Here is a 26,796-nt window from a genome sequence, read left to right on the forward strand (position 1 = left end):
ACAGGGTCGGATTTCCAATTAGGCACAGTAGGCGCCAGCGTTCTAGGGGTGCCTAACAGTAGCGGATCACCATGTGGGCCAGTGAGGCCCGTGCCCAGGGCCCCGGCCAATTTGAGGGCCGCACATGAGCACCGTGCCCCACCCCCGGCCAGACCAGTCGCCGGAGCTCCCCCACTGCAGAAAGTATGTCTTTGAAACAGTGTTGTGAGCTATCGCTCAGCCCAGGGCAGAGGGTGTGAAATAGCATCTTCCATTTCTAACGCATAGTGCTTGCTCTAATTCCTGTGTCTCCTTCCAAAACCGCTCTCTACAAGTGCTGTGTATTTGACAAGGAGACATGATGATACACATGTATAGTTTTCTGTACTTCCTTATTTATTCTCTGTACGAACACCCTGAATTGTACTTCTGTAAAATGATCAATTGTAAATAACAGCCATCTTTATAAAGCCCACACTGCTGCCGGTGTTATTTCTGGGCAAACTGCAGGATAGCCCAAGGCATGTATGTACGTGGGGCTTCCGCTGACTAAGACCAGCAGAGGGACCAGTGTGCTTTGCAGGAGGGAGCAAAAGCCATTGCTTGCCCTTACTTTGAGTGAGGAGGCCTGGCTATAGCACCCTCTAGATCCCATCAGCACAGACCAAAGTTTGCCTCCTGCAGGGTCTTAGGGATGAGTGTGTCTACATTACAGCTGGCTGTCTGATTGCTGCTTGGGTAGGCATACTAGCGCTAGCCTTAATCTAGCTAGCACGGCTAAAACTAACAGTGCAGATGCATTAGTATGTACAAGCCTACCAGGGACCCTGGTCCTGATCATGGTCCTAGCCTACACCAGGTCTATTCTGCTGCATCTTCATTACCATCTTTAGCGGTGCTCACTAGATTAAAGGCTGTGCGGGTATGTCTACCCCGTCCACAGCCATACCTCAGACTGCAGTGTAGACAAATCATGCGAGTGTGGCCTTTGTCTGCCAGCCAGCCAGGAGCAGAAGCTCCTGAGTTCAGCCTCCAACCTTGTCCCCTCGCAAGTGCCAAGGCTCAAGTTGCTGGGCGGGAGGGACCAGGATGCAAAAGGTGGGGACCTGGGCTAGAGACGGCTGCAGTCGCATGCACATCTTTCTCTGGCAGTCTCTACAATGCTGCTCCTGGTCGAATGGTTTCCTTTGGGGGAACTGGCAGTCCTGCCAATTCAAAGCCAAAGGTCACAAGATCCCAGGCCAGATTTCTCTTTCATGTGCATGGAGTAGTTATTTATAGTGCAAAAATGCCTGAATGTCCCAGGATCAAGACCCCCATGGGCCAGGCCCTGTACAAACACATCACACAAGGCAGTCCATGCCTTGAAGAAGTTAGGATCACAAGAGGAGACAGATGGGTGAGGGAAGGGACACTGGAAGGAGGGAGAAAGCAGCTGTCTGGGCTGATGGTTTGCAGTGTCTTTGGTTTGGTCACTGTCTGTGCCCACAGGGTGGCTGGCACACTGGGCTACACCAGCCTTGAGCCTGGTACCGCATGTTGGTAGCATGCCCCATGGACTAAGGGCCTGATCCCCGTGGCATTCCCATGGCATATCAGCCCCATGGAGGAGCAGGAGAGGGTGAGAGTGCATGCTCACTGTCCCACTGGTCAGAGCACTCACCCTGATGTGGGCACCCCACATTCAAACCCTCACTCTGCCTGATTTGGACCTGGGATTTTGAACCCAAATCTTGCACCTTCCAGGCAAGTGCCCCAACCACTGGATCCCGGGGCGTTCAGGGAGACTGGGGAGCTGCCAATCTCTCCTGTTGAAGCTGTTCCACTTTTTATAAAATACTTAAATATCCAGTGGGCTAGAGAGAGAGAGAATGAAAATGACCCTGTAGCCCTGGGGCTAGGGCAATCACAGGTCTGGTCCCTGTTCCTCCTCCTCTTTTCAGAAGAAAGGGCCAATCAGCATCGGCATCTAATTCCCGGAGTGGGTTCACAGCAGTGAATCCCTAGCAGAGGGAGGCACCTTCCTTTGGCTTAGATTTAGGCACCTAAGGGCACATCTACGCCGTAATTAAAAAACCACAGCTGGCCCAGGCCTGCTGACTCAGGCTCGTATGGGTCTGGTGCTGGACCGCACGGCTTTAGGTAAGAGACTAGGAGACCAGCTCCATAAAACACACATTGCTTATTGAACGATACTGTAGCATGCATACACAATAATAAAACAATGTGCTATGTATGGTTCGCCAACCAGTCACAAACAGTGCTTCTGATCCTCTCTCCCCCCTCCCACCCACACACACAGTGGTTATCAAAAAGCTAAAACAACAAATGTACACAGCCCCCTTTACTGCATTTCAGTCTCTGGCTCTCAGTCAGCAACTAGGTCCAGTAAAGAGACAAGTTATTTAAGACTCTATTCCCTTGACCAAAATGATCTCCTGACCCCAAAGAGTCAGCCACGTTGCCAGATCAATATAAGTTTGGATCGTACCTAAAATACGAGGCTGCCAGCTAATTCTTTAGTAACTAAACTACAGGTTTATTATAAAGGAAAGAAACAAATGAGAAGACAGATGTTAAATGGTCAAAGCAATCCGATACATACAAATGACTGTAAAGTCCATATACAACAGATTCTCAGTACAATTGTGAAGTTTGCAAGCTTGTACAGTCCTTCTGGTGTACATCTAGTACCTGGATGGGTCTCAGTCCTTTCTTTCACTGCTTCAGTTGCAGATGAGTTGATCCAGAGGTAAGAAGCCAGAATGAAGACCAGCTGGGGATGGTGCAGCTGCCTTTTATGACCCTTTGTCATGGGGTTTGTCCCAAACACAGCACATGGCCTGGAAAAGCCTTAGAGTTCCCCGTCCTGAGGCATGTTCTTACATGGCCTGGTGACTCATAAGGTGTAGCTCCTGGGTTCTCTCACTATCTTTGAGTTCCCTTGATGGGCCTTTAAGCCGGCTTATTGCTGCTGCCATCCTGCATGGGATATCACCCAGAAACACAGCACAAGTTGAAACCCCAATGTTTCATACATATTTAGAACTTATAACATTATAAATGAACTTTGCGGACACTCAGGTACTGACACACAATCATCAGGGGTGGAGACAATTGGTTGATCGTTCATCAGTGATAGTGCCCCAATGACAAATGCGGTTATGGAGCAATAATGTTAATATAACACTGATACATATATATATATAAATGTGCTTATACATTTTAGTAAATTGTAACCTTTCCAACAATATCTGACATGGCATATCTCATTCAAATTATTGTAATTTTGCAATATTGAAATTAAATAATATTATAAATAATGCCTTATAGACCAGACAGCATCCCATGACCAGCCGCAGGTAACATACAGGCATATAACTGCTTTGCAAAAATGACTTGACTAATCCCAGTCAGATACTCCCAATGTTCAAGGGCCCACAAGAGGGCCAAAACCACTTTTGCAGGAGTTGAAATGTTTCTCAACTTCTGTAGAACAGAGGAGGCATAGACGACGGGTCGAGATTTATTCAAATGTTCCTGTAGGAGGAGCACACCAAAGGTGGCATGGTATTGTATTGCCATCCTTACTTCTATGCTGCCTTCAGAGCTGGGTACCCAGATTCTGCACTTCCTGTGCCATGGGGAAAGGCTGGCTTTGTGTTCACTTTGTGCTCATGTCCTTCAAAACGAGAGGGGTTTGCTGGGGACGTGCAGAGGGTGGGAAGCTGTCTGGGGCAGGACTGGCAGATGTTTGCTATTCATCCAACTGGCAAGCGACCAGGAGACATTTCCAAAGCATGCGTGGCAATTTCTGCTACTCTGGCCAGCATTGGCCACCCAGGAAATGTGGAGTGGAGTAAGTGCTCAGTGTGCAGCCCAGCCATGGCCTGGGATCCTTGGCCAGCCTGCCCCTCTACCTTCCTCACTGGAGGAGAGAACTCATGTTATCCTCCGTTCAGGCCCCATAGAGGAGAGAGCCAGGGTGATGTGCTTGGGGCTCAGAGCCTGGCTGTTTGGTTTGGGGGAGTATTTTAATGAGGCTTAGAGCCCTGGATTGGGGCATTTCTGTGTGTGAGACACATCTAATTCCTCTCGTGTTTAACTTAATATGTTGAATGTGGTTTGTTGTAAACACATTTGAGCTGGATGAAGTGACTTGACCTCCACTGAACATAATGGCAAAATGAAAATGTAAATTTACTGAAGAACTAAAGACAACATGTCATTGTTTTCATAGTGGTCAGGTAGACTGGGAGAGCCGAGTGTGTGATATGTAGAGCTGGTACGTATATCTCTGTTGCAAATACAGGTGCTCTTTATTTATATGTTCATGTAGATTCTGAGAAACACTAGAAGTTTGTTCGAGGACAGAGCTCATCAGCAAAGTTAAGATTATTTTTTTTTAAACCAGGCAGCAAATCAGAGGCGTTCTACTGTTTTATACTGTCATGCATCATAACACTGTAGTTTCAAGCCAGTGGATTGCACATCTTACTGAAAAAGACATTCCCTGATTCTGAGATGATAGCAGTTGAAAATGTTTGGACTCACACCAAGCTAGAAGTGCTTGTTAACTCTGTGCTTGCACCATGTTCTGTTGACACTGCTCTGAAAGCACTTGAGGACAATGACACACCTTACTGTGGAGTTGCTACACCTGGAAGCAATCATGGTGTTGCAAAAATATTTCCAGTAGTAATTTAGCATTTTGACTGTAGAATGGTGAGTTGCAGTCAAAGCTAATCGAGGTCTACAACACACCCAATGAGACTGCAGATATGATTTATTTTCCAGAGTTTCCAAGGTTTGTTTGCGAAGTGTGTTGCGTTTGCGGGTGAGACCTGCAATAGAGTATTCAGAGGACTCCGGCATGAAGAAGGTAAGAACGTGTTTGCAAATTTAAAGAAGTTGTTGCAGAAGAGGACTTCAATCGATGTGGGTTGCCCAGCACATATTTTGAATAGTTGTGTTCGTCACAGGGCAGACCCACTTGATGTTGACATTGAGAGCATTATTTTAAAACTTTACAACTATTTTCATATCTACACCGTCCAATCTGAGCTTCTGAAGGAATACCATGAGTTTGTTGACATTGAATGCAGAAAGCTGCTTTATCACAGCAAGGCACAACGGCTGTCCTTGTTGTCAGGTATTGCAAAGGCTGCTTCATGTTTCCAGCCTTGAAGTCATTCTTCCTGTTACAGGACAAACCACCCACTGTGATTAAGAAATTTGTCAAAGATTAGTTCAGCGAGATTTGCCTCTGGTCTGGCACATGCATTCACTCCTGAGTGCACTCCATTCACGCATTCGGGAAACAGAAAGGGAAAATAAGTCTGTGTCCATCGTGGAAGTGGTGAAAAGCTTGAACTCAACGCACAATGTCCTTCTTGAATGCAAGACGCAGCACTTCATGTCAATGAAAGTTAGTGGCTGTGCCATTCCCAGGGTACATCTGGTCAGCTGAATAGCTGTGTCTCCTCCGTTCTCCAACCTAGGATGCCTTTTACACTGCTTTACTGCTGAACAGCCATGTTACGTTGAATCCTTTTAATTGCTTGTATTCAGAGAGAGAAACCAGCACAGGATCACAGAGAGAGGCAGCACAGGGAGCCTCTTTATTGAACTAACACTAAAACTAGCCAGGACTGGCTGAGCTATCCCCTAATAGTCTAACTCTATTGCTATGGCAACAAGCTAAGGTGTGTTGCTACGGCAGCCTAGCAATTAGGCAAGACACAAAATACACACCAAGCCACTGCTGGTCCATCAACACGGTCTCCAGCATATAACTTTTTCCCAGCTACACAGCATTGAGTGCTACTAGCTAGCTGCTCATGAATTACACAGGACAGTAGCAGATTCCCAGTCCCAAATTTTCACCCAGATATGTGTCTTGTACTGCTCAGTACCCTCCTGAACAATAAAAACTCATAGAAAGTCTGTTGTTTTATCAAAGGAAAATGATATGCACAATCTTATCTCAAGTGGAATTTCCCACAGCCTTTACTCCAAACACACCGGGGTCAGTGTGTCTTTGTCTCTGAAAAACTGGTTTGTTGATGTAACCCAGAAGAATTACAGCATATCTCAGTAACAATCATACAGTAGGACCTTATAATGTCATACATAGTGTTTCTACATCTATTTCAACAGGACAATAACGTTCAGCAGATTGTGAGTTTTCAAATGATGCCTCACAAGGCATACGTTGTGCAAAATAGATCATAGTCTTGTAAAAGTGGTGAACAAAAATGGCATAGACTGTCATGGCACAAAAGCGCAAGGAAGGACTTGATGAAGAGTGTATTGTATACTAAAGAAGAATTTTGTACATGCTTAGAATATTTGGAGATGAGGATGGCACCCCTGGTAGACTTCTTGTTTCAGGTGAATTGCCCTGAGCGAGACACCAACCTGAGGGATCTTGTGTCAAATACCTGCCAGAGACGGGGGGTGCAAATTGATGATATTAAGTGCTTTGATCAGTTCAGCAATCTCAAGCCATGTAGGGAAAGATGCAAGAGGGCTGAAGAGTTGGATCATTTGTTAGCACAGCAAAAATGGATACAATGGATATTTGAGCAGTCCAAAACTATGTCCGGCACAACACGGCTGCAGGGAGAAATAGGCCTGGGCCCAAGAGGGAGAGGCCCAGCAACAGGGTGGGACTGACGTTTATTGTTGTGGCCCCTTCACGTGCTCGGTGTGAACGTCACCTGTGCAAAGGAGTAGGCAACGCGTCAGCAGCCGCTGGGCCTGTCACGCGGGGCGGGACTCCAGGCGGGCCACGTGCCCCTTGCTGAGTGAGCGCGCACACCCAGCCCCGCGGTGATTGGCAGCTGCTCGGCCTGGGCCATTCCCGCCCATGGCCCCACGGTCTTGCCAGAGCCCCGCGCCTCCCTGATTGGCAGGCGGCTGCTACTGCTCGGGAACCGTGCGAACGGAGTGGGCGGGGCCGGCGCGGCAGGTCCCAGCCAGTCAGTCACTCGCAGCGGCGCTCGGTTCCGCCTGCCAGCCTGGGAGCTCCGGCTGCGGACCCTTCATAGCCGCGCCCGAGCGCTCGCGCCCGGCCGTCATGCAGCCCGTGGTGCTAGTCACTGGCGCCAGCAGGTGAGGAGGAGGAGGAGACACCGCGGTCTCGCCCGTCTCTGTGGGTGGGGTCTCTGGGGGCAGATGAAGTCGGGGGGGTGAGTGACGTCGGGCAGGGGGTGGAGATTCTAGGGGCGGCTGGTGAGGTCAGTGGGGGTTGGGGTTTCTCGAAGGTGGGACAGGTGAGGTTGAGCGAGGGGTCTCCCAGAGGGGTGGGGTTTCTTGGGGGTGGGTGAGGTCGGACGAGGGGGTGGGATCTCTGGGAGGTGGATGAAGTGGGTGGTGGGTGTGGCCTCAGGAGGGCAGGTGAGGTCAGGTGGGGGGTGGGGTCTCTGGGGGGCAGGTGAAGTTGGGGGATGGTGTTTTTGGGGGGGGTGAGATCAGACGGGGGTTGGGGTTTCTCGGGTGGGCAGGTGAGGTTGGGCGGAAGGGAGGCGACTCTTGTTTCTCGTGGGGTGGGGGCCCTGCCCTACCCCACAGGTGCTGCGTCACTGGCCACTTCCTGCATGCAGGCCCCATGCTGACAGGCCATTCTCCTCCCCGGGCCTTTGCAGTGGCATTGGCTTTGCCTTGTGCCAGCGGCTGTTGCGGGAGGATGGCAGAATCCAGCTGTGCCTGGCCTGCCGGAGCATGCAGAAGGCCTCCGCCACCAGGGCCATGCTGCTGGCCACCCACCCCGCTGCCCAGGTCTCCCTTGTGCACATGGATGTCAGCAGCCTGGAGTCGGTCCTGCGGGCAGCCAGCGAGATCCAGCACAGGTATGTGGGCCTGGGCTCTGATGGGGCAGACCTGTGAGGCTTTGCCAGGTCCTGTTGCAGTCAATGCAGATTCAATTTGTCCTCAGCATAGGAATACCACAAGCCCTCTTCTGTTGCACGCCCCGCTCACTGCCACCAATCTTGCTTCTTCAGCTGCTGCAGTGACCTTTTCCACTTACCACCATCCAAAAGTGTATCACTGAGCCTGCTGCAATGCTAAAGCATCCACCTCAGGAACCTGGTTTGTGCTAAGGCTCCCAGTATTGCTACCCACTTCCCTAAAGCAGCTGAACTGCTGGTAGCAACAATAGGAAATTAGATTCTTACGCCGCAGATCAAGTCACTTCTGTGTTCTTCAGTTCCCCACTTGCCTATTTTTCAGGATGATGAATATGTCTCTAAACTGCTTTGAGATCATCTGATGGAAAGCAGTAACTGCAGAGTTATCTGTGTTCTGCTGGGATTTTTATATTAGCCTAAGGAATTTAGATGTTTAAATCCCATTGAATTAACCTAATATTTTCTCTTGAAAATCCTGTATTGCTAACTGGAATTTAAAGCATGCAGAAGTTTGGAAAATGGATTACTTGTGGGCATCAATTGTATTTTGCAATGGTTTAACCCTACATTGGACCCTCAACACTCCAGGTTTTGTGGGATTTTATGTTCAGACTGAATTTTGCAGTTCAGATCTCTATAATGGGCTCAATGAAGAACTCGGAATCCAAGTACTCTCAGAATCTGGGGAAAGTTATTCTGGATCCTGTTTAGTTTTATTTTGTGAAATGATATCTTCATGATTAGCTTAATACTTCCTGACCTTCAAAATACAGAAATGGTTTGCCTCTGAGCTTCTGTCTCTCCATTGTGGGTTAGCATTAGCTGCTTTCTAAAAAAGATATACTATAGGTAATAGAAGCAACCAACCATACTGTCTTTTTTTCCTTTGTGTAGGTTTCAGCGCTTGGACTATCTCTTCCTGAATGCTGGGATCATGCCGAATACTCGTATTAGCTTCAAAGCTCTTATCTCTGGTTTCTTCTCTGGGTACAAGAAACTATCCTTAAATAACAGTCAGATACTTTTCTCTGTCTGGTTTTGTCCTTGGATGAGTAGGGGGAGGGGAAAAGGGGAAGGTGGGGAGAGAAGGAATGGATGATGGCATGAATGAATGTTCCAGTGATTCACTGACTGAGATTTTGAATGGCTGAGAACATGAGGAATGGTGGTTAGCTAAAAAGTGAACAGATCTTTCTATTAGAGTCACTACTTAGAAGGTCATAAATGTGCCTGGTGGTCTACAGAGGCCTTCTCTGCTCAAAAGAGTTTATATTCCATTATCCAGGTCAAGAAAAAGCAGGAAGGCTTGTGAAACTGAGTTCAATTGGTGATAAGGATCAGTAAGCCTAAGGTTTACAGGCACTTAGTTTTGGAGGGGGAGGTATTACCACGGAGAGGGTTGGAACAGGTTCCCCATATGAGGGCTATATGGAAGAAGATACAGAGGGAAGTACAGGAGAAAGAAATGGGAAATGGTGGTTAGGGCTGTGGATTGGGCAGTGTGAAAGAGAAGCAGGTGATCAAAGAGCTGAACATAGATAGGAACATGGGCTAAGTTGTGCAAAACCTCAAAATTAGGGTGAGAAGTTTGAAGTTCTTGCTGAAAGCAAAAGGAAATTGGCAAAGGCATTTTGAAGAGAAGCGGGTGACTCTGGATGGGCTGGGGAGGCCACACTGAAGATTACAGTAGCCAAGGCACAAGACAGATGTAGAGAAAACATCAGGGTTAAAGGCAATATGAATGTGAAAAGAAAGAGGAGTCCAAAATAGCATCAGAGCTTCAATCCTATGGGAGGGGGTGGATGGTGGAGCTGTAAACAGCAATGAAGAAATAAAGGGGGAGCGAAGCTAAGGCCAGAACTGAGGGTATGTGTACACTATAGCTTATGTCAGCATAATTTGTGTGAGTAAATCACCTCCTGGGTGACCTAAGTTACACAGACATAAGCGTCAGTGTGGACAAGCGCTATGTCAGCTGGAGAGCTTCTCTTGCTGACACAGCTTTTGCTGCTTATGGGAGCTGGAGTAATTAAGCCAACAGGAGAGCTCTCCCCTGTTGGCTTCGTGTGGCTACATTAGAGAGTTTACAGCGGCACAGCTGTAAACTCTCTAATGTATCTGCAGCGCCCAGCTGTTGCTCCTGAATAGCTGTTACCAAGGGCAGTGAGATGGGCCGCCTTGGTGCTTGCACTGGTGCCACCAGCAGGGATTGGCACCCTGCACCAAGCAGCTTCCTCGGGGCCTCCAGGCAATGCCTCTGTTGACACTTGGGGCCGGTATGCACTGCTCTGGAGGCGGCTCTTGTCAGCGGAGGTGGCTGCAGCACTTAATTGCTAGGATGCTCCCCTGTGCATTCCCACCTGACCTGGGCACAGGTAGCCTGCGATTCAACCTGTGGCAGGTGAGTTCCTGACCCACTTACCCAGGGGAGGACTCTTGCTGAAGGCTGCGGGAGGCAGGGGCAGAGATAGGGGTCAGCGCTTGGACATGTATATGTGCTTATTTGCTTTTCCTAAAGTTACTTAGTTAATTTAGGAAAAGTTGTCAGAGTGCCCACTAGCAAGAGTTGGGGGCCACCTTCTGAGGCCACCAAAAATGTGTTGAGAACCCCTTGGCTAGAGAGGGTTCTTGAAGGCACAGTGGAAACAGTGTGTTTAAGACAGTGGGGAACGTGTTAGGAGACTGAAAAGAAGGGAGAAGCATAGATGGAGGAGGGAACAAAGGTCGGGGTAGGGAATGGTATTAAAGGAATAGCAAGCAAAAGTAAGGTGTTTCTGAGGTTGGAGCCGCTAGTGAAGGGGGGAGTGAGTAACTCCTCTGTTTAAGGAAACCAGCAAGGCCTTGTTTGTGGGATGAAAATCAAAAGTAGAGAAGAGACTCTGACTGCTATGGAGACATGCTAGGAATGCCATAGTTAAGGTAGTGGCAGGTCTTTGCCTCTGACAGGATCTTAATATCTGATGTGTTTAACAGCTTGGGAACAGGAGAAGAGAAACTGGATGTGGGATTTGAGCCAAGGCTAGGTGAGGACAGGCGGCTTGAACAATTTGTGAGAAGTGAGCAAATGAATCTAGGCCTTGCCCAAACATGTCAAACTTTAAGTGTACTGGCATAGTGGTGTGGTACAGCTCTCTTAGTGCAGACAGTTACACTGGTATAAAAATGCTTATACTGGTACAGTTTATTCCTGTATGGGAAGGGGGAGTAAGCTATACTGGTATAAGGCGTTTTTATACCAGTGTAACCATCTCAGTAAAAAATCAGACACTTAATTCAGTTAGGGCTAGTCTACACACACACATCTTTTACCAGCATAAAAGTGTGAAGGAGAAACTGGTGCAGTAGGTGGAGACCATGGATTTGATAGCAGGAAGGAGGGATGAAGTCCAACAGACAAACCAGAGTGTTAATGGCATACTGGGCGTGAGATGAGTGTTGTGGGTGGGGAGGCAAAAATCTTAATAGAGAGTAATAGCTGCATGGTGCTCCATCATAGTCTTTAGGATCAGCCTGTAGGTGTGCACAGGAGGCTGGGAGAGAGCAGGAGATCAGCCACAACGTTTCAGGGCATCAAGTACTTCCCAAATACAACACATCATAATTCATTGCTGTCTCTTTGAAGTAGGGAAATAATTCATACCCACCTCATATACAGGGAAATTGAGTCATGGAAATTAAGTGATGAGTGCAAATTCAGTGACTGACAGAGCCAGGAACCCCTGACTCTATCACTTGCTTTAACTACTAGACTTCTTTTCCTCTATTTGAGTTACAGCCCATGTTACAGGCTCACTCGGGTGATCCCCATCCCGTTTAGTTTGTGGGCTGCAAACTGGAAATCTGTTTTCTTTAAACTGTTTTCTGTTGTAACAACAAATCTCCAAAATCAAATCTTACTAAAAATTGGGGCTGGCTCAAAGTTTTTTCAATTAAACTTTGAAAAAACATTTAAAAAACAAAATACAAAGCAAACAAAAAACTTCCTAAATTAACTGATACCAGGATCATTGTTTTTGTAAAATTTATGCAGTTAAATATTTAAAAGTTTTTCAGAATTCTTTTTTTTTATGTGATTTTGAAAAACCCAAGGGACTATTTTGAACCTTCAAAATGAAAACTGCTTTTGATTTTGGAAAACTTTCTTGCAGAACCAGTCTGTTCTTCGAGTGATTGCTCATGTCCATTCCACTATAGGTGAGTGCATGCCACCATGAACTTTTTTCCCCTTAGCAGACCCAATAGGGCTGTCTCTGGTGCCCCCTGGAGTCCCGCACGCATGCTGCAGTGTATGAGGCACTGCCAGCCTTACGCCCCCTCAGTTCCTTCTTTCTGCCCGTAATGGTTGCTAGGACTAGCCTTGCTCTCTGCAAGAACTATTCCCCTTCTTTGAACTCTTTGTTATTCAAAGTAGTTGTTAAGTAGTTATTAGATAAGAAGTCCCTGAGGGACTTAGAGTGGCCGGGCCATGCCCTGGTCGCCTGGATTTAAGCCGGGTGCCTCCTGCGGGAAGGCTTTCCCGCTCAGTGACCCCCACGATCTGTGCCTTAAGTGCTTGGGGGAAGAACACAGGAAAGACAAGTGTAAGATACGCAGGGCTTTTAAACTGTGGACTCAGAAAGACCGAGAGATTCAGTTAAAAGCCCTGCTCATGGAGGCAGCGCTCCACCTGGCATCCAAGCTGTCCCACTCCACCTCAGCACTGAGCGTCGCCTCTGTGCAGAGTGTACTTCCGGCTCCAGACTTGACTCTGTACCAAGCAACATCCCTGGTGCCGAAGAAGAAGAAACAGAGCATAGACACTCCCCTGCACCGTCAGTACAGGCAGGGTCAAGTGCGGAGATGCACCAGCCACGGCCCATCGAGTCTTCTCTGGTGCCTACATCTGCGAGCAGGGAGCCTCCCCCAACTCCTGGAAGTGGAAGAGTGCCTCTGCCGATGCCGTTGACACCGGCGGTTTTTCAGGTGGCAAGAACCTTGTTAGTCTTGCCCATGCCATCTCTGCACCCCCCCCCACCCCCGCTGCCGAGGGAGAAGAGGCCGGTATTTCGGGGGACGCCCGCGTTGGGTCCCCTCGAGGGGTGGTGGAGATCCTCAGTACGGGGAGGAAGATCTCCCGCCAGACGGCCACTGGGGTAGAGCGAGGACCCTCCCCCAGCAGTCGCTCCAGATCAGTGTCATCAAGCCAGTCTGCTTTGACTTGGGATGCGGACTCTTCCTCTTGGTCCTGGGCACCGGAGGCAGCGCAGTCCAAGAGGCGGCACTAGTCGAGGTCCGACAGGCGGCGCTCAGACACCTCCTGCTCCAGATCCCGGGCACCAAGGGGTTCGCCCACACCGAGGCGGTGCGGAACCTGGTCGCCATACGAAGACCCCACACCACGCAGTCCCCGATGCAAAACTGGGTCACCAGAGTCAGGCTCTGAGTTTGGAGTTTGGAGCGGCACCGGTCTTGATCACCAAGGCGCAAGTAATGCTGTAAGTCCTCGGTACCGAGATGGTGCTCCGGTACTGAGAGCTCTTCAGAGCACACCTCCGTCCATCAGCACCACTCACAGTGACGGAGGCGGTCCTCATCATCCTCCACGTCGGAGGCATCAGGAGGATGGTCCCCAGCATGAAACGGCACCCAGGACTGAGGACGGCCACAGCACTGCCGGTCTAATGGCTTGGGGTCCCACAGGGGGGACAGTCGTCAGGACAGCCAGTGCCTCCGTAAGGCATCACAGCAGGTGGCACAGTCAGCCCCGGTTTGGCCTCAGGGACAATGGTCACAACAATGGCCTTATTGGGCCCTATGGGGATCCAGATGGGACCAGGGCCCCAATCCACCCTGTCAGTGGGGGTGTAGTGTCAGTGGGGGTGCCCCTGGCGCAGGAGAAGGCCCATAGACACTGCTCCTTGGACAAGGAATCGGACCCCATGGAGGGACCCTCTATGGGTGCATCCCTTCGGCAGGCAGGGGAGTGCCCGCAGGATGCACTTCGGCAGTCCTTTTCCTCCTCCCCGGACGAGGCAGTCTCCCGGGACCACATGGTGCCGTAGGAGGATTTCAGGGCACACCAGGAGCTGCTCAAGAGAGTGGCCTCTAACTTGGGGCTGGAGGTCAAAGAGTTAGTGGAGGCCGATGATACCCTCTTCAATGTACTGGCGGTGACTGCTCTAATGAGAGTGGTCCTACCAGTCCACGATAGGGTCCTCGAAATTGTTAAGGCCCTGTGGCAAACCCCTTCCTCGGTTGCCCCTACGTCGAAGGTGGCTGAGAAAAAGTATTATGTCCTGGCCGAAGGGTTTGAGTATCTGTTCACTCACCCAGCCCCGGGAACCCTGGTGGTAGATGCCGCCAACCAATGGGACAGGCAAGGTCAGCCTGGTTCCACTCCCAAGAACAAAGACAACAAAAAGTTGGATTTGTTTGGGAGAAAAATTTATTCCACGGCAGCCCTGCAGTTCAGGATTACCAACCATCAGGCCCTCCTGGGAAGATATAATTTTAATTTGTGGGACTCCCTCAGACAGTTGGCTGAGGCCCTGCCCCAGGACCAGGCCGCAGACTTCACCACCATCCTGGATGAAGGAATCATGGTGGTTAGGACAGCGCTCCAAACATCCAGTGACGCTGCTGACTCGGCGGGTGGGCCATAGCTTCCGCCTTTCCATGAGGAGGTGTTCGTGGCTGCAATCCTCTGGCTTGTACCAGGAGGTGCAGCAATCAATCCAGGACCTCCCCTTTCATGGGTCGGCTCTCTTCTCCGATCAAACCGTTGCAAAGCTGGATGGTCTGAAGGACTCTAGGGCCATGCTTTGCTCCCTGGGCCTGTACACGCCCCAGGCTCCCAGGGGGCAGTCACGGCCCCAGGCGCAGCAGCAACCAAGGCCTCTGCTTAGGCCCTTTCAAGCCTACAGAAATAGGGACAGAAATAGGGGGTTTAGAAGATGGAATCAGCCCCCAGCTCGTCCTCAGCCCCCCCAGCAGGAGCCCCCCAGGGGGTCGGGCAATCGTAGGAGGCAGTTTTGATGGTGCGCCTGAGGGTGATGCCCCAACTGCTCTCCTGGATCTGCCCCGCACCTTCCTAAACAGGTTAAGGCCCTTCTATCCCAAATGGGCAAAGATCGCTTCCGACCGTTTGGTCCTTGGGATAGTTTCTGGGGGCTACGCCCTACAATTTACCTATTTTCCTCTCCCCCCCCCCCCCACCCGAACACCGCCCGATTCAGTCCCTCTTCAGGGACCCCTTTCACGAGCAACTCCTCTTGCAGGAGATGGACGCCCTCCTCAACATAGGAGCCGTGGTTATGGTCCCTCAAGGGGGAAGAGGTTCTATTCAAGGTACTTCCTCATCCCCAAGGCGAAGGGAGGGTCTAAGCCCCATATTAGACCTGTGTTGTCTAAACAAATATGTCAAACGACGCAGGTTTTGCATGGTTTCCCTAGCCTCCATAATCCCTTCCCTGGATCCAGGAGACTGGTATGCTGTCCTCGACCTCAAGGACACATACTTTCACGTGTCCTTCCTCCCCAGCCACAGGCATTTCCTCCGTTTCATGGTGGCTGGCTCCCACTACCAATTTACAGCCCTGCCCTTTGGCCTATCTTCGGCTCCAAGGGTAGTGGTGGCCCACCTGAGACGAAAGGGTGTGCAAATCTTCCCTTACCTGAACAATTGGCTAATCAGGGGCAGGTCCAGGTCCCAAGTGCAGGACAGCGTAACCCTCACTTGCTCCACATGCAGCAGGCTGGGACTGCTCATAAACGAGCAGGAGTCCACACTAACTCCAGTGCAGCGTATAGACTTCATTGGGGTCCCCTTGGACGCTTTCTGGCCCAGAGCCTTTTTGCCTCAGCCACGTTTCGAGGTGATGGTCTCTATCATCTCCCAGTTGCACCGATGCCCCACAGCTGCACTGCCCCACAGCTGCACTGCCTACAGCTGTTAGGCCACATGGCGGCCTGCACGTACGTAGTGAGACTAGCTCGCCTGAGGCTCAGGCCGCTTCAGGGATGGTTGGCCTCGGTGTATGTGCTGAGCAGACACTCACTGAATTGGGTGATCCTAGCCTCCCTAGACTGGTGGAGCTCTCCCAGGGCAGTGCTGAAGGGCATTCTGTTCAGGGAACTGGTCCCGTCGGTCACCCTAATCTCTGACGCCTCGAATGTGGGGTGGGGAACCCACATCAGCACCAATCTGAGCACTCGGGCTCTGGTTAGGGGAGCACAAGCGCCTGCACATCAACGTGAAGGAGCTGAGGGCTATTCGCCTAGCATACAGGGTGTTCCTCCAATTCCTGACAGGCAGAGTGGTGCAGGTGCTGACGGACAACACCGCAGCCATGTTTTACATAAACAGTCGGGGGAGCACGCTCCTCGGCTCTGCGAGGAAGCTACCCGTCTGTGGGACTTTGCCGTGAGGCACGACTTCCACTTGATTGCCTCTCACCTCCCGGGAGTGAGGAATGATGAGGCGGATCACCTCAGCAGGTCGTTTCTACCCTACCATGACTGGTCGCAGCACCCGGAGGTAGTGACTATGATCTTCCAGAAGTGGGGTGTTCCCCAACTGGACCTATTCGCGTCGGCCCGGAACGCGAAGTGCCTGAGGTTTTGCTTGCTCCGGGCTTGCGAGATCAGGTTGATTTCTAACGCATTCCTCATTGAATGGACGGGGACCCTCATGTATGCATTCCCGCCCATTCCGCTCCTGCCCAAGGCCCTGCTGAAAATAAAGAGGGACAGGGCGAACTTAATACTCCTCGTTCTGGCCTGGCCGAGACAGCACTGGTTCAGCATGCTGCTGGACCTTTCAATTGCCCCGCCCACGGAGTTCCTGAGGTGGCAGGACCTTCTCTCCCAGGACCACGGTTGCCTGTTGCACCCGGACCTGGACTTCCTGCACCTCACGGCCTGAAGTCTCTGTGGCTGACGGAGGGAGCAGGTCCAACGAGTCCTGCTGGGGAGAAGGAAACCTTCTACATAGGTCGTGTATCAGGCTAAGTGGAAACGGTTTACCTCTTGGACGGAATCCCGGGGTATTCCACCCAGCCTCTCACCTATACAGGCAATCCTGGAGTACCTGCTCCAGCTAAAGCTCCAGGGTCTGGCGCTGGCCTCATTGAAGGTTCACTTAGCGGCCATTTCAGCTTTCCCTCAGCCGCTAGAGGGGAGATCCCTGTTCTCCCATCCCATGTCAGCCAGGTTCCTCAAGGGGCTGGAGAGGCTGTATCTGCAGGTCCACGACCTGGTGCCTCTCTGGGATCTCAGCCTGGTCCTCTCGAGACTCACGGGGCCCCCCTTTGAATTCATGGCTTCATGCCCTCTGCTCGTGCTTTCATGGAAGGTGGCCATTACCTCAGCTAGGAGGGTCTCTGAAATTCGGACCTTGACCTCGGAGCCCCCTTACACAGTATTCTAGAAGGATAAGGTGCAGTTGAGGCTGCACCCAGCCTTCCTGCCCAAAATGGCTTCCCAATTTCATTGTAACCAAGATATTTTTCTCTGTCGTCGTCGCCCCCCCTCCCCTCCACCCACACGGTTTGGAGGAGGAGAGGAGATGGCATTTGCTGGATGTGAGATGAGCCCTGGCCTTCTACATCGAGCATACAAAGCTGTTCTGGAAATCGATGCAGCTCTTCATTGCAGTGGTGGACCAGATGAAAGGCTCACCTGTCTCCACCCACCGCATCTCCCCATGGATTGCATCATGCATCAAGTTCTGCTATGAGCAGGCGAGGGTGCCGCTTCTGGGAACCATCACTCAACTAGAGCTCAAGCCTCATCCACGACCTTCCTGGAGAGAGTGCCCCTGCAGGACATCTGTCAAGCAGCCACCTGGTCTTCCGTGCATACCTTCATGTCCCACTATGCCATCGTCCAGCAGGCGAGAGAGGATGCTGGATTTGGCAGAGCCGTGCTGAGGGCAGCTCTCCAGTAACTCCTATCCACCTCCAAGGTATTGCTTGTTAGTCACCTATACTGGAATGGACATGAGCAATCACTTGAAGAAGAAAACAAGGTTACTTACCAGTAACTGCTGTTCTTCGAGATGTGTTGCTCATGTCCATTCCACAACCCACCCCCAGTCCCTGCTGCCGGAGTTGGCAGAAAGAAGGGACTGAGGGGGCGTAGGGCCGGCAGTGCCTCATATACCGCGGCATGTGTGTAGGACTCAGGGGGCACTAGAGCTGGCCCTACGGGGTCTGCTAAGGGGATAATAGTTCCAGGAACTGTGCACGGTGGCGTGCACACACCTATATTGGAATGGACATGAGCAACACATCTTGAAGAACAACAGTTACTGGTAAGTAACCTTGTTTGTAGAGCTGGTCAAAATATTAAAAATGATCAAGTGGGAATTTTTTAGAATTGTTGAATAAAATTGTCCCCTGAAGAAACGGTAGCTGTCTCTGCACAGAGCACTGAAATATCCTTTCCTGTCCTCTTTGTGTTCCAGGAAAGCAGTCCACATGCTGAGTACAGCAGAGGGACTGATCACTCAAGAAGACAGTGTCACTGCAGATGGCCTGCAGAAGGTGTTTGAAACCAACCTCTTTGGGCACTTTATACTGGTAAATCTGCTTCTGACAGTTAGGTCCTGATTCTGGGTCAGTGTGCAGTGGTGGGGAAAGCAGGTATTAAATGAGTCAGTTTCAACTCTCTGAACCCAACATTTCTGTACACTGATTCAGTCTGGGGGGTAGCTGAGTCATGTGCAGTGGCCCAGGCATGAGGCAGGAGGTCACACTCTTTCTCCCTTCTACATACCCTGGCCTGGTCAGCCATTTCCCTATGGCCGGGGAATCCCAGACCTGGCGATCATTCCGCAATGTGAAGGTGACATTGATTACTGAAAGAGTTAGAATAAACTCAGGGATACTCTGTGCAGCCAGCAGATGTGTTGGCTCTTAGCAGAAACAAAGGCCTGGTTCTCACTTTTTTGCAGCCTATATAGTAAGTTACTCCTGTGCAAAGTGAATGCAAACTGGCTATAAAATGCTACCAACCAGAATCTGGGTCTGAGTACACCAGTGTGGTGATTCTCCACTTGGTTCTTGTGCAGTCAGTTAACCCAGACCTCAGCCCTCTAGACCAGCATAACTGAGAAGTGAGCATATCCAGGGCAAAAGGTTTTCACCTATGTAGAGCACAGATATTTTAAAATGTCCTGAAGTTACTGCTTAAATGGATAAGAACTCTATATTACCTCCGTAGATTCGGCAGCTTGAGCCTCTGCTCTGCTGCCCTGAAAAGCCCTCCCAGCTCATCTGGACCTCTTCCATCAATGCCAGGAAGTCTGCTTTCAGTCTCACCGACTACCAACACAGCAAAGGCAAAGAGTCATACAGTTCCTCCAAATATGCTAGTGACCTGGCTAGTGTGGCTCTGAACAAGCACTTTAACAAGCAGGTGAGGGATCTACCCTATGCTGTGGTATGGAGAGATCGCCCCTTTGAGCATATGGGCTAAGGAGGTGGCATGCTCCTCAGAAGCCACAGTGCATTGATGCACAGGTGTTTCCCCTTAGCAGTGTTCACTTGCTTAATAGATTGCTTTGGGGCTGTGCAGGAGCTTAGCTAGGCCGAGCTTCAAGTAAGTATGATTGGCAAGGTGTGGTGGGGAAAGTCTGGTGCAGAAGTTGCTTCTAGGTTGCATAATTAAGCTCTTACCTTCAGAAGGCTTGGAAGCTGTAGCCTTGCCTTTGGGACACAGACCAGTCAGTCTTCACTGGCTGCATAGTGCTGATGTTTAATAAACCTTCCACTCTGGGCTCGCCCACATGATGACTGGCTTGCTCTGTCACAGGAACTAAGCCATCTATCTAGTCCAGCAGCCTGTCTCCAAGAATGGCTGAGAAATACTTCAGAGGAAGGTGCAAGAAACTCATGTTGGACAACTCTAGAATAACCTGACTGTAAGGGAAACTTCTGCCAGCTGATGCGACTTATGCTTAGAGGCAGGAGTTTATAGCTCTTCTAAAAGCACTTACCCTGTCTGATGTGACTGTGGATAGACTATAATTCGTGGCATGGCAGCTGGTATCTGTGTGGCAGCTGTGACATCTCACACTTGAATCTCAGACAAGAGGCAGGGCCTTCCCTGTCATGGGCCTATGATTGGAATGAATGCTTGTTTCCCCTGATCTGTGCTAAGCCATAAGTAGCTCGCTCTTCTGGAAAGAGTTGCCATCCCTTACTGCTGTCTAGTTCCTATTTGACAGGAGAGGGCTTTAACTATATCTTAAGAATGAGGAATGTGTAATACTTCTCTATACCTCTCTGCTCATCGCTGGGCAGGGGCATCTTCCCGCTTTACATTATGAGGCCCTGGGAAGGTGCGAGTCACCTTGTAAACACCTGTTTTGTGTGTCCTGTCCAAGTGGATTTTCAACACTTACTGTTGGTTTGTCTCCTCTCCTTCCCTTCTTTCAGGGGCTGTATTCCAGTGTGGTTTGCCCAGGTCTTGTAATGACTAACCTGACTTATGGAATTCTGCCATCTTTCTTCTGGAAGCTGCTTATGCCTATCATGTGGATGGTGAGTAATACCTCTGAAACAGGGTTTATTTCCACATCCCTTTGGGCTGGGATGGTCTCGGACATTTTCACTACCTGTGGTGTACACAGTGCCCTGTCTGCCTTATCACCAAGGCACTTGTACAGTGTCATTTGCTCCTAGTGTAAAGGAAAATGCAGCAAATTGGCAAAAGGCCACTTACCAACCTTATGTGAAGCAAAGTGACTCTTCAGCCTTTAGGACCAGCAGGGTCAGTCTGGGAGTTGGAGTTTTGGCAAAGGGTGTGCAGTTCCTTGCCTAGATAGCATGGGGTTCCTTATCTGCAGAGGCTTGGAGAGGGCTAGTGAACAGCCAGCCATTTGTTCCTTGTTCATCTGTTTATATGCTAACAAATGGAGTCTGGTGATGATCAGCGAGTTTGTAAATGGGTGCAAAGCCACTGCTACTCAGGTGGTCTACCACAGGTATGTGCCTTGTGATGGGGTACTGCTGTGTGTCGTGTGCTGTAACAGCCAGAAAAGCAGCTGTATCCCAATACAACATGCATGCTGAAGGATCACTGTAACAGGATGGCAAGGGATTAGCAAGTCTTGAAATCCTTAGGGAACTGTAGGTGAATTACTGTTGACTCTTTAGTCTCCACCTGGACCTCAGGCAGGTGGGGTAGCCCTCTGGGGAATTGAGAGCTAGTGTCTGGGACGGGCCCAGGATCTAAGAGAAAGGAGCCTTAGAACAGCCAAGCCTGGAAAGGAGGCTTAGGTGGGTTTGTGTGACCTTCATGAATGACCCAAATTAATTAACCCAAAGCACAGGAGTGGGCTGACTTTTTGCAGTGAATGAGGCCTTCTGGAGCTAGAAGGGGATTCTCCTGCCATATTCTTTATGGCCCAGTATCAGTATTGCTGCTGAGGGGTCATAGTGGGGGGGGGGCCCTAGGTGGGGAAGCAGATTTTAACCATGACCTCTGATCTCTGGTCGCTCAGCTTCATGCCTTGGGTTCATTTTCCAGAGGTGCTGAGCACTCACTACTCCTACAACCCCAATTGGAGCTGTTGGCGCTCAGCACCTCTGGGAATTGAGCAGAAACTGGGCAACTAAAAGCAGAGGGACTCCCAATCTGAGACCATTTTTGAACACATGAACCATAATTACTAGCTAAGCTGGTACTAAGCATTGGAATATGGTAAACTTCCTACTCCAGTAGGAGCAGAATTAGACCAACAATCAGTGCCTTTGAACAACTACCCCTCAGTTAATGTCCTTACACATTGAAAATGATTCTGAAGAGAAATGTAAACTTCAGCAATCAAGTTCCCAGATTTCAGATGTTCTTTGTTTCCCTGGCATCTGTGGTGGAAAGTGGCCTCTTCCACACACTTCATGCCTCCCCTATTCCACCTCCCTTTGCCCTGCCCCTTTCCTTTACAGTCTCCTCCTCTGTCTGTTCTCTTCTTCTGTGGCCCTCTGTTTTCCAGCCTCATTAATACTCCACACACTATCAACAGCCAGACAGACTTCTCGTGTCCCCCAGCCAGCCAGCCATCTTTCCATTCATCCCCAGAGCAACTGCTTCTATTTAGCCTTGGTGCTGCTGCCACAAGCTGCTGCCTGCTTGCTGTTGGGATCCAGCTGTGCCTGTGCCAGGCCCAAATAAACGGGGTGCCTCCTCACTGAAGCTACTGTGCAGTGGATGACATGGTGTCCCAGATTGTACTCCATCACCCGCCCTTTGGGAACCAGCCCAGTTCAGGAAGGAGGTGGCTGGAAGAAAGGCATATTTGGGGCACAGCTGGTCTCCCATAGCAGCAGGGAGAAGCTTGGTGGTTACTTGCTGGCCATCTGGATGGTTCTAGTGAACGTACAGATGGACCTGGGCTAAAGAGAGACATCTAATTATCTAGCTATAGGCATGTGGCCTTACTCGAGGGGTGGGATTGCTGTTGGCTCTGCCGCTAGCAGCAGAGGGCCTTGTGCTTTGACACTGTTGCTGACCTCTAGGGATCTCAGTCTTCATTCCCTGCTCCCAGGCATGGGTGCTAGTAAGTTTCATGTCCACTTCTTCTTCCGTTTCAGATACGCTTTTTCACCAAGACTTACACGCTAACACCATACAATGGAGCAGAAGCTCAGGTTTGTAGCAAGGCTTGCACCTCAAATCAGTGCTAGTCTGCCATGTGTAACTCCTCCCAGCCCCCAGGTATCTGGTGCTGAATGCCTCCTCTGCCTATTGATGTGTACTCAGCAGTGTTTTATTACTGTTGCCCTGCACATTTGAATTGCTTTCCACAGTGAGTGCCAAGACACTGAACGGGTAGATAAGGTTCATCCAACAAATGGCTTTTCACCCCCTTCTTCCTCATCCATAATAAAAATAAACCCCTTCAGAAAGGCCCAGTAGTCTCCCCTATGATGGTAAGAGCACTGTCCCTGCTGCTGTTACCCTAATAGGCTTGGTGTAAGGCTGGAAGAGACTCTGTGCAGGAGGGCAGAGTAAATGATTGTAACTCAGCTCATAGAATTGAACCCAATAATTCCTGCATCAAGCAGAAACCACAGCCAGGGCACATCTCCCTAAAGACATGGTCAATCTGGGTAGTGTCTCTTAGGAGCAGGGATTGTACTGTTCCCAGCGCCACAGGGAGCAGGGCAGCCAGGTGCCTCTCTGGAGGTTAAGTGGAGTATCTCTTTGAGGAAACTGGGCAGTTTGTCATCCTCCCCCTGCATGTTTCCAAGCTGCTTTGTTCTAAAACGCTAGGCAGAACAAGCTGGATGCCTGCCCACACAAGTGTGCTGTTGTCTCTAGGTATGGCTCTTCAAACAAAAGCCAGAGTCGCTGGATGCACGAGTGAAATACCAGAGCTGCACGTCCCTGTTGGGGAGGAGCTACGTGGAACCCCAAAAGGTAAACACAGCAAAGGCTCTGAAGTCAACTTGTAGGTGCTCTGTGTTGGCTGAAAACACTTATCTGGGGACCTGATTGTTCTATCCTTGCTGAGGTTAATACTGTGTTGCACCAGCCTAGCCTGCTGGTCTCTGCATCTCCTGTAGGAATGTGCTGCCTCTTGACTAGCAGCAGAATGCCTATGGGGGTGGCCCTCTGGGTAAGCATTATGAGATGATGTCCCCTCCACCAACCCTTCTGCATCAAGAGCAGAGTCACCAGTACAAGGCTTGACAGAACTTCTTCAAAGAGGATATGGAAGCCCAATGGACGAGTAAGGGGATTGGCTTGAACTCAATTGGACTACAGGAGTTCAAACAAAACCATCCTGAAGCACAGCCCTTTCCGTCCCCTTCAAATCCAGTGAAAAGTATGAACAGACCAGGAGGATTTCTGCCGCTGTGCTTCAACCTTCACTGGGAGGTGTAGACAGGCTCTCCTCTCACTGCTGCCCACCAGGACATGTGCAGTTCAGTGAGATGGGGAGTATTTTCTTCTTTTCTCACCATTTCATAAACCTCTCCTTGGGAAACTCTGGCAAGGCCCTTTCCATTCCACTGGTGGTCCTAGTGCAGGTTCTGTGCTTATCATACAGTTAAGCTTTATTCTGACTTTGTAGCAAGCACACACAAAGCAAATACGTCTATCGCAGTACAGTATTACTTCAGAGTCACATCAGAGTTACAAACTGACTGGTTAACAACAAACCTCACTTGGAACTGGAAGTATGCAATCAGGCAGCAGCGGAGACCAAAAAAAGCAAGTACAGGACTGTGTTAAACATAAACGTCCCTTTTTTAGTAGTTTAGGGGAAAAAATGACAAGGTAAGGAAATTGTTTCTGTGCTTGTTTCATTTAATTTAGGATGGCTAAAAGGAGCATTTTTCTTCTGTGTAGTAAAGTTTCAAAGATGTTCAGTTGTAAAGTTTTGAAAGAGCAGCCATAATGTTTTGTTCAGCGTTACGAACCCCCCAGGAATGGAGGTTGTTCGTAACTGAGGTTCTGCTATAATAGCCTATTTTGCTAGGCATTGTGCAGATATGACAGTCCCTGCCACACAGGGCTTACAGCTTAAGACACAAAGCACACCAGTGGTTGAGGAGGGGGAGGAACTATTACACCCCAGCTAAATGGTCAGGCTGACCAGCATGTACTTCGTTCTGTCTGATTTTAATTATACACTTGTTCTGCTTCTGGGTGGGCAGCTGGACTTAAGTGCCGAGGGGACAGGCAGGGATGGAGTGAATGTAAGAATAAGAGGAATGGGGAGAGGGAAGCGTGCAATGGGCAGGCATGACTGGTTAACCACAAACCTCACTTGGAACCAGAAGTATGCAATCAGGCAGCAGTGGGGTGCTCGGCAGCTGAAGAGTTGCAGTCGTAGCAGAGCTAGAACCCACAGCCAGTTACGCTGTAGGAAGGAGAACTTACTTTCCAGATCAGAGTGAAGTAGAAGGTGTTAGGAGGCTGTGATGCACAGCCTACATTTCATCCTCTGCAGCCTCAGCTGTGGTTAATGTTGGATGTCTTAGGAAGGAGACACAAAGGTGGGCGGAGGTATGGGGGAGAGGGGCCTCACTAGTGTGCACTGTGCAAGTTACTCCTGATTTATGCTGTTTCTCACTTCAGAGGCTGTGGTTTGCCCCTGTATCCTTGATGGCTTGCACTAATGTTTGCGGAGCTTTCCTTCCCCAAAAGGCAGTGAGTCCATGTGCAGTCCCACATAAGGCACCTTTCTTTTATTTGGGGCTCTCACTCATCCTTGTGAGAGGCAAGCCCTCTGTCATTTGGAGCTACAGTCCTAACCCATGGCTCCCTGGGTACATGGCTTAAGTGGCTGGCTGAGTGGTACCTTTCAGGAAGAGACTGAGCCTGTCCTTGGCTTTGCCTGTGTCTGGCAACATCCAAAAGTTCTGTTTCTGTCCACATTGCAGCCCCTTTTGGTTTCATGTCACTGCTCTGATTCTCTTCCAGATGGATGTGGATGAAGAAACTGCTGAAATATTTTATCAAAAGCTGTTGGAACTGGAGAAACAAGTCCTCGCAAGATTGAATGCTCACTGAGCCCCGAATAATAAGACCCAGCCAGTGCCTCCAAGGGCAAATCTTTCTGATACTGGTGATGTTGGAGTTCCTTCTGTATGGATACTATGCATTTGCAGTGTAGGTCTTTATTGGAGACATGGTGCTTTGTAGCACCTCTCTCCTTCCACCTTTTGCCTCTGCTCAGTCTGGGAAGGAGCATTTTCCCTCTAAGTAGAGGTATGACAGGGATTGAATAGTCGCACAGTCTCCTGGAATCCAGTTCAGAATTGCTCTCTACACTCTAGTTAAATTGCCTAAACCAGGCCTCCATTTCTGTACATATCCTGTCTTCACAATAAATGATTCTCCAAGAATGGCCGAAAAAAAACATGAATGGGTTGTAGGGGTACTGTGTGAGCACAATGTGAAAGTAGGTGGAAGGGCTGGTTTTGAGTGGAAGGCCCTACAGATGCCAGGCTTTCTAGATAGCCATATATGACTTGCTGAAGTCAAACTCTTCAAAAGCTGATCGCCCACTTAAGGCTTGTGTACACAGACACTTAGGCTGTTTACACTTACTGCCAAATTCACAAGCTACATAGAGTAGCTTGTGTATGTCCCGTCGACTTCCTAACTTCTTACCATGGTGGCTTTGGTTTGCTGCACCGACGGGAAATGCGCTTCTGTTGACGCAGTGTTACTCCACTTGGCAGAGGTGGATCAGTAGCATCAATTTCCGGGTTGATTGAGCGGGTCTCCACAGCTGCTCAATCGATCCAGTTAAATTGATCTGACAGCCGAGAATTTGCCGCCATCAGTCTAGACATAGCCTTAGTGTGCATGCTAGAGTGCTGCAGCTTAACACCCCAGCCTGCAGCACACTGTGCCCGTGTGGGTCTTGCTGCTGCTGTTCACTAGAAGCCCTGTAATGTCCTTTGCTCTTTCAAGCAACAGTAGATCTAAGTGCCCTATTGAAATTTTAGAACTCCTCAGCAGCATCCACACAGCCCCACCTAGTGTATGACAGGCTGCAGCACTGGAGACTTAAGCCCCAGCTTGCTGTGCATGAAACCTCTACATTGAGCTCTGCTTAAGACCCCAGTATAAGTAGCCAGACTCTCAAAAGAGCTCAATTTGCGCTAGGCTGAGCCCTCCTGAAAGTTTGGTCTTTATTTAAGATGTCTAAAGCAAGTGTGGGTCTCTTAAAAATTGATCTGTGTAAAATGGGGGTGACTCTTCCCTACTTCACTTGCCCATTGTGAAGATGCACTTAGTCCTCAGCTGCTAGTTTTGGGGGAGGGGGGATTTAAAAAAAGGAGGCTGGAGGAAACTTAAAACTGTTAGTGGGCTGAAGTATCTGACTTCAGTTTCACAATTTGATAAACCTGTTATACTTATTATAATAATAGAAGGTGAGGGTTGAAAGGGACCTCAG

At 49.7% G+C, this 26,796-nt stretch overlaps 1 protein-coding gene across 2 annotated transcripts; it reads left to right on the forward strand.

The window, feature by feature from the left end:
• The first annotated feature begins 6,976 nt into the window (after positions 1–6,976).
• HSD17B7 (hydroxysteroid 17-beta dehydrogenase 7) lies at positions 6,977–26,404 on the forward strand. Of its 2 annotated transcripts, none has more exons than XM_067532506.1 (9): positions 6,977–7,095; positions 7,629–7,832; positions 8,787–8,879; positions 18,337–18,451; positions 19,095–19,289; positions 20,312–20,416; positions 22,469–22,525; positions 23,199–23,297; positions 25,311–26,404. In XM_067532506.1, the coding sequence occupies exons 1-9, from the start codon at positions 7,061–7,063 to the stop codon at positions 25,398–25,400; spliced, it is 993 nt and encodes a 330-aa protein (XP_067388607.1). In that variant the 5' UTR covers positions 6,977–7,060; the 3' UTR covers positions 25,401–26,404. The 2 variants fall into 2 exon arrangements, with proteins under 2 accessions (XP_067388607.1, XP_067388608.1); XM_067532507.1 differs by lacking the exon at positions 6,977–7,095 and adding an exon at positions 7,200–7,220.
• Positions 26,405–26,796: the final 392 nt, after the last annotated feature.

The sequence above is a fragment of the Emydura macquarii genome, unplaced genomic scaffold, assembly GCF_026122565.2.
Source record: "Emydura macquarii macquarii isolate MOO-44397 ecotype Brisbane River unplaced genomic scaffold, CSIRO-AGI_Emac_v2 contig_3287, whole genome shotgun sequence".
NCBI classification, from domain to species: domain Eukaryota; kingdom Metazoa; phylum Chordata; order Testudines; family Chelidae; genus Emydura; species Emydura macquarii.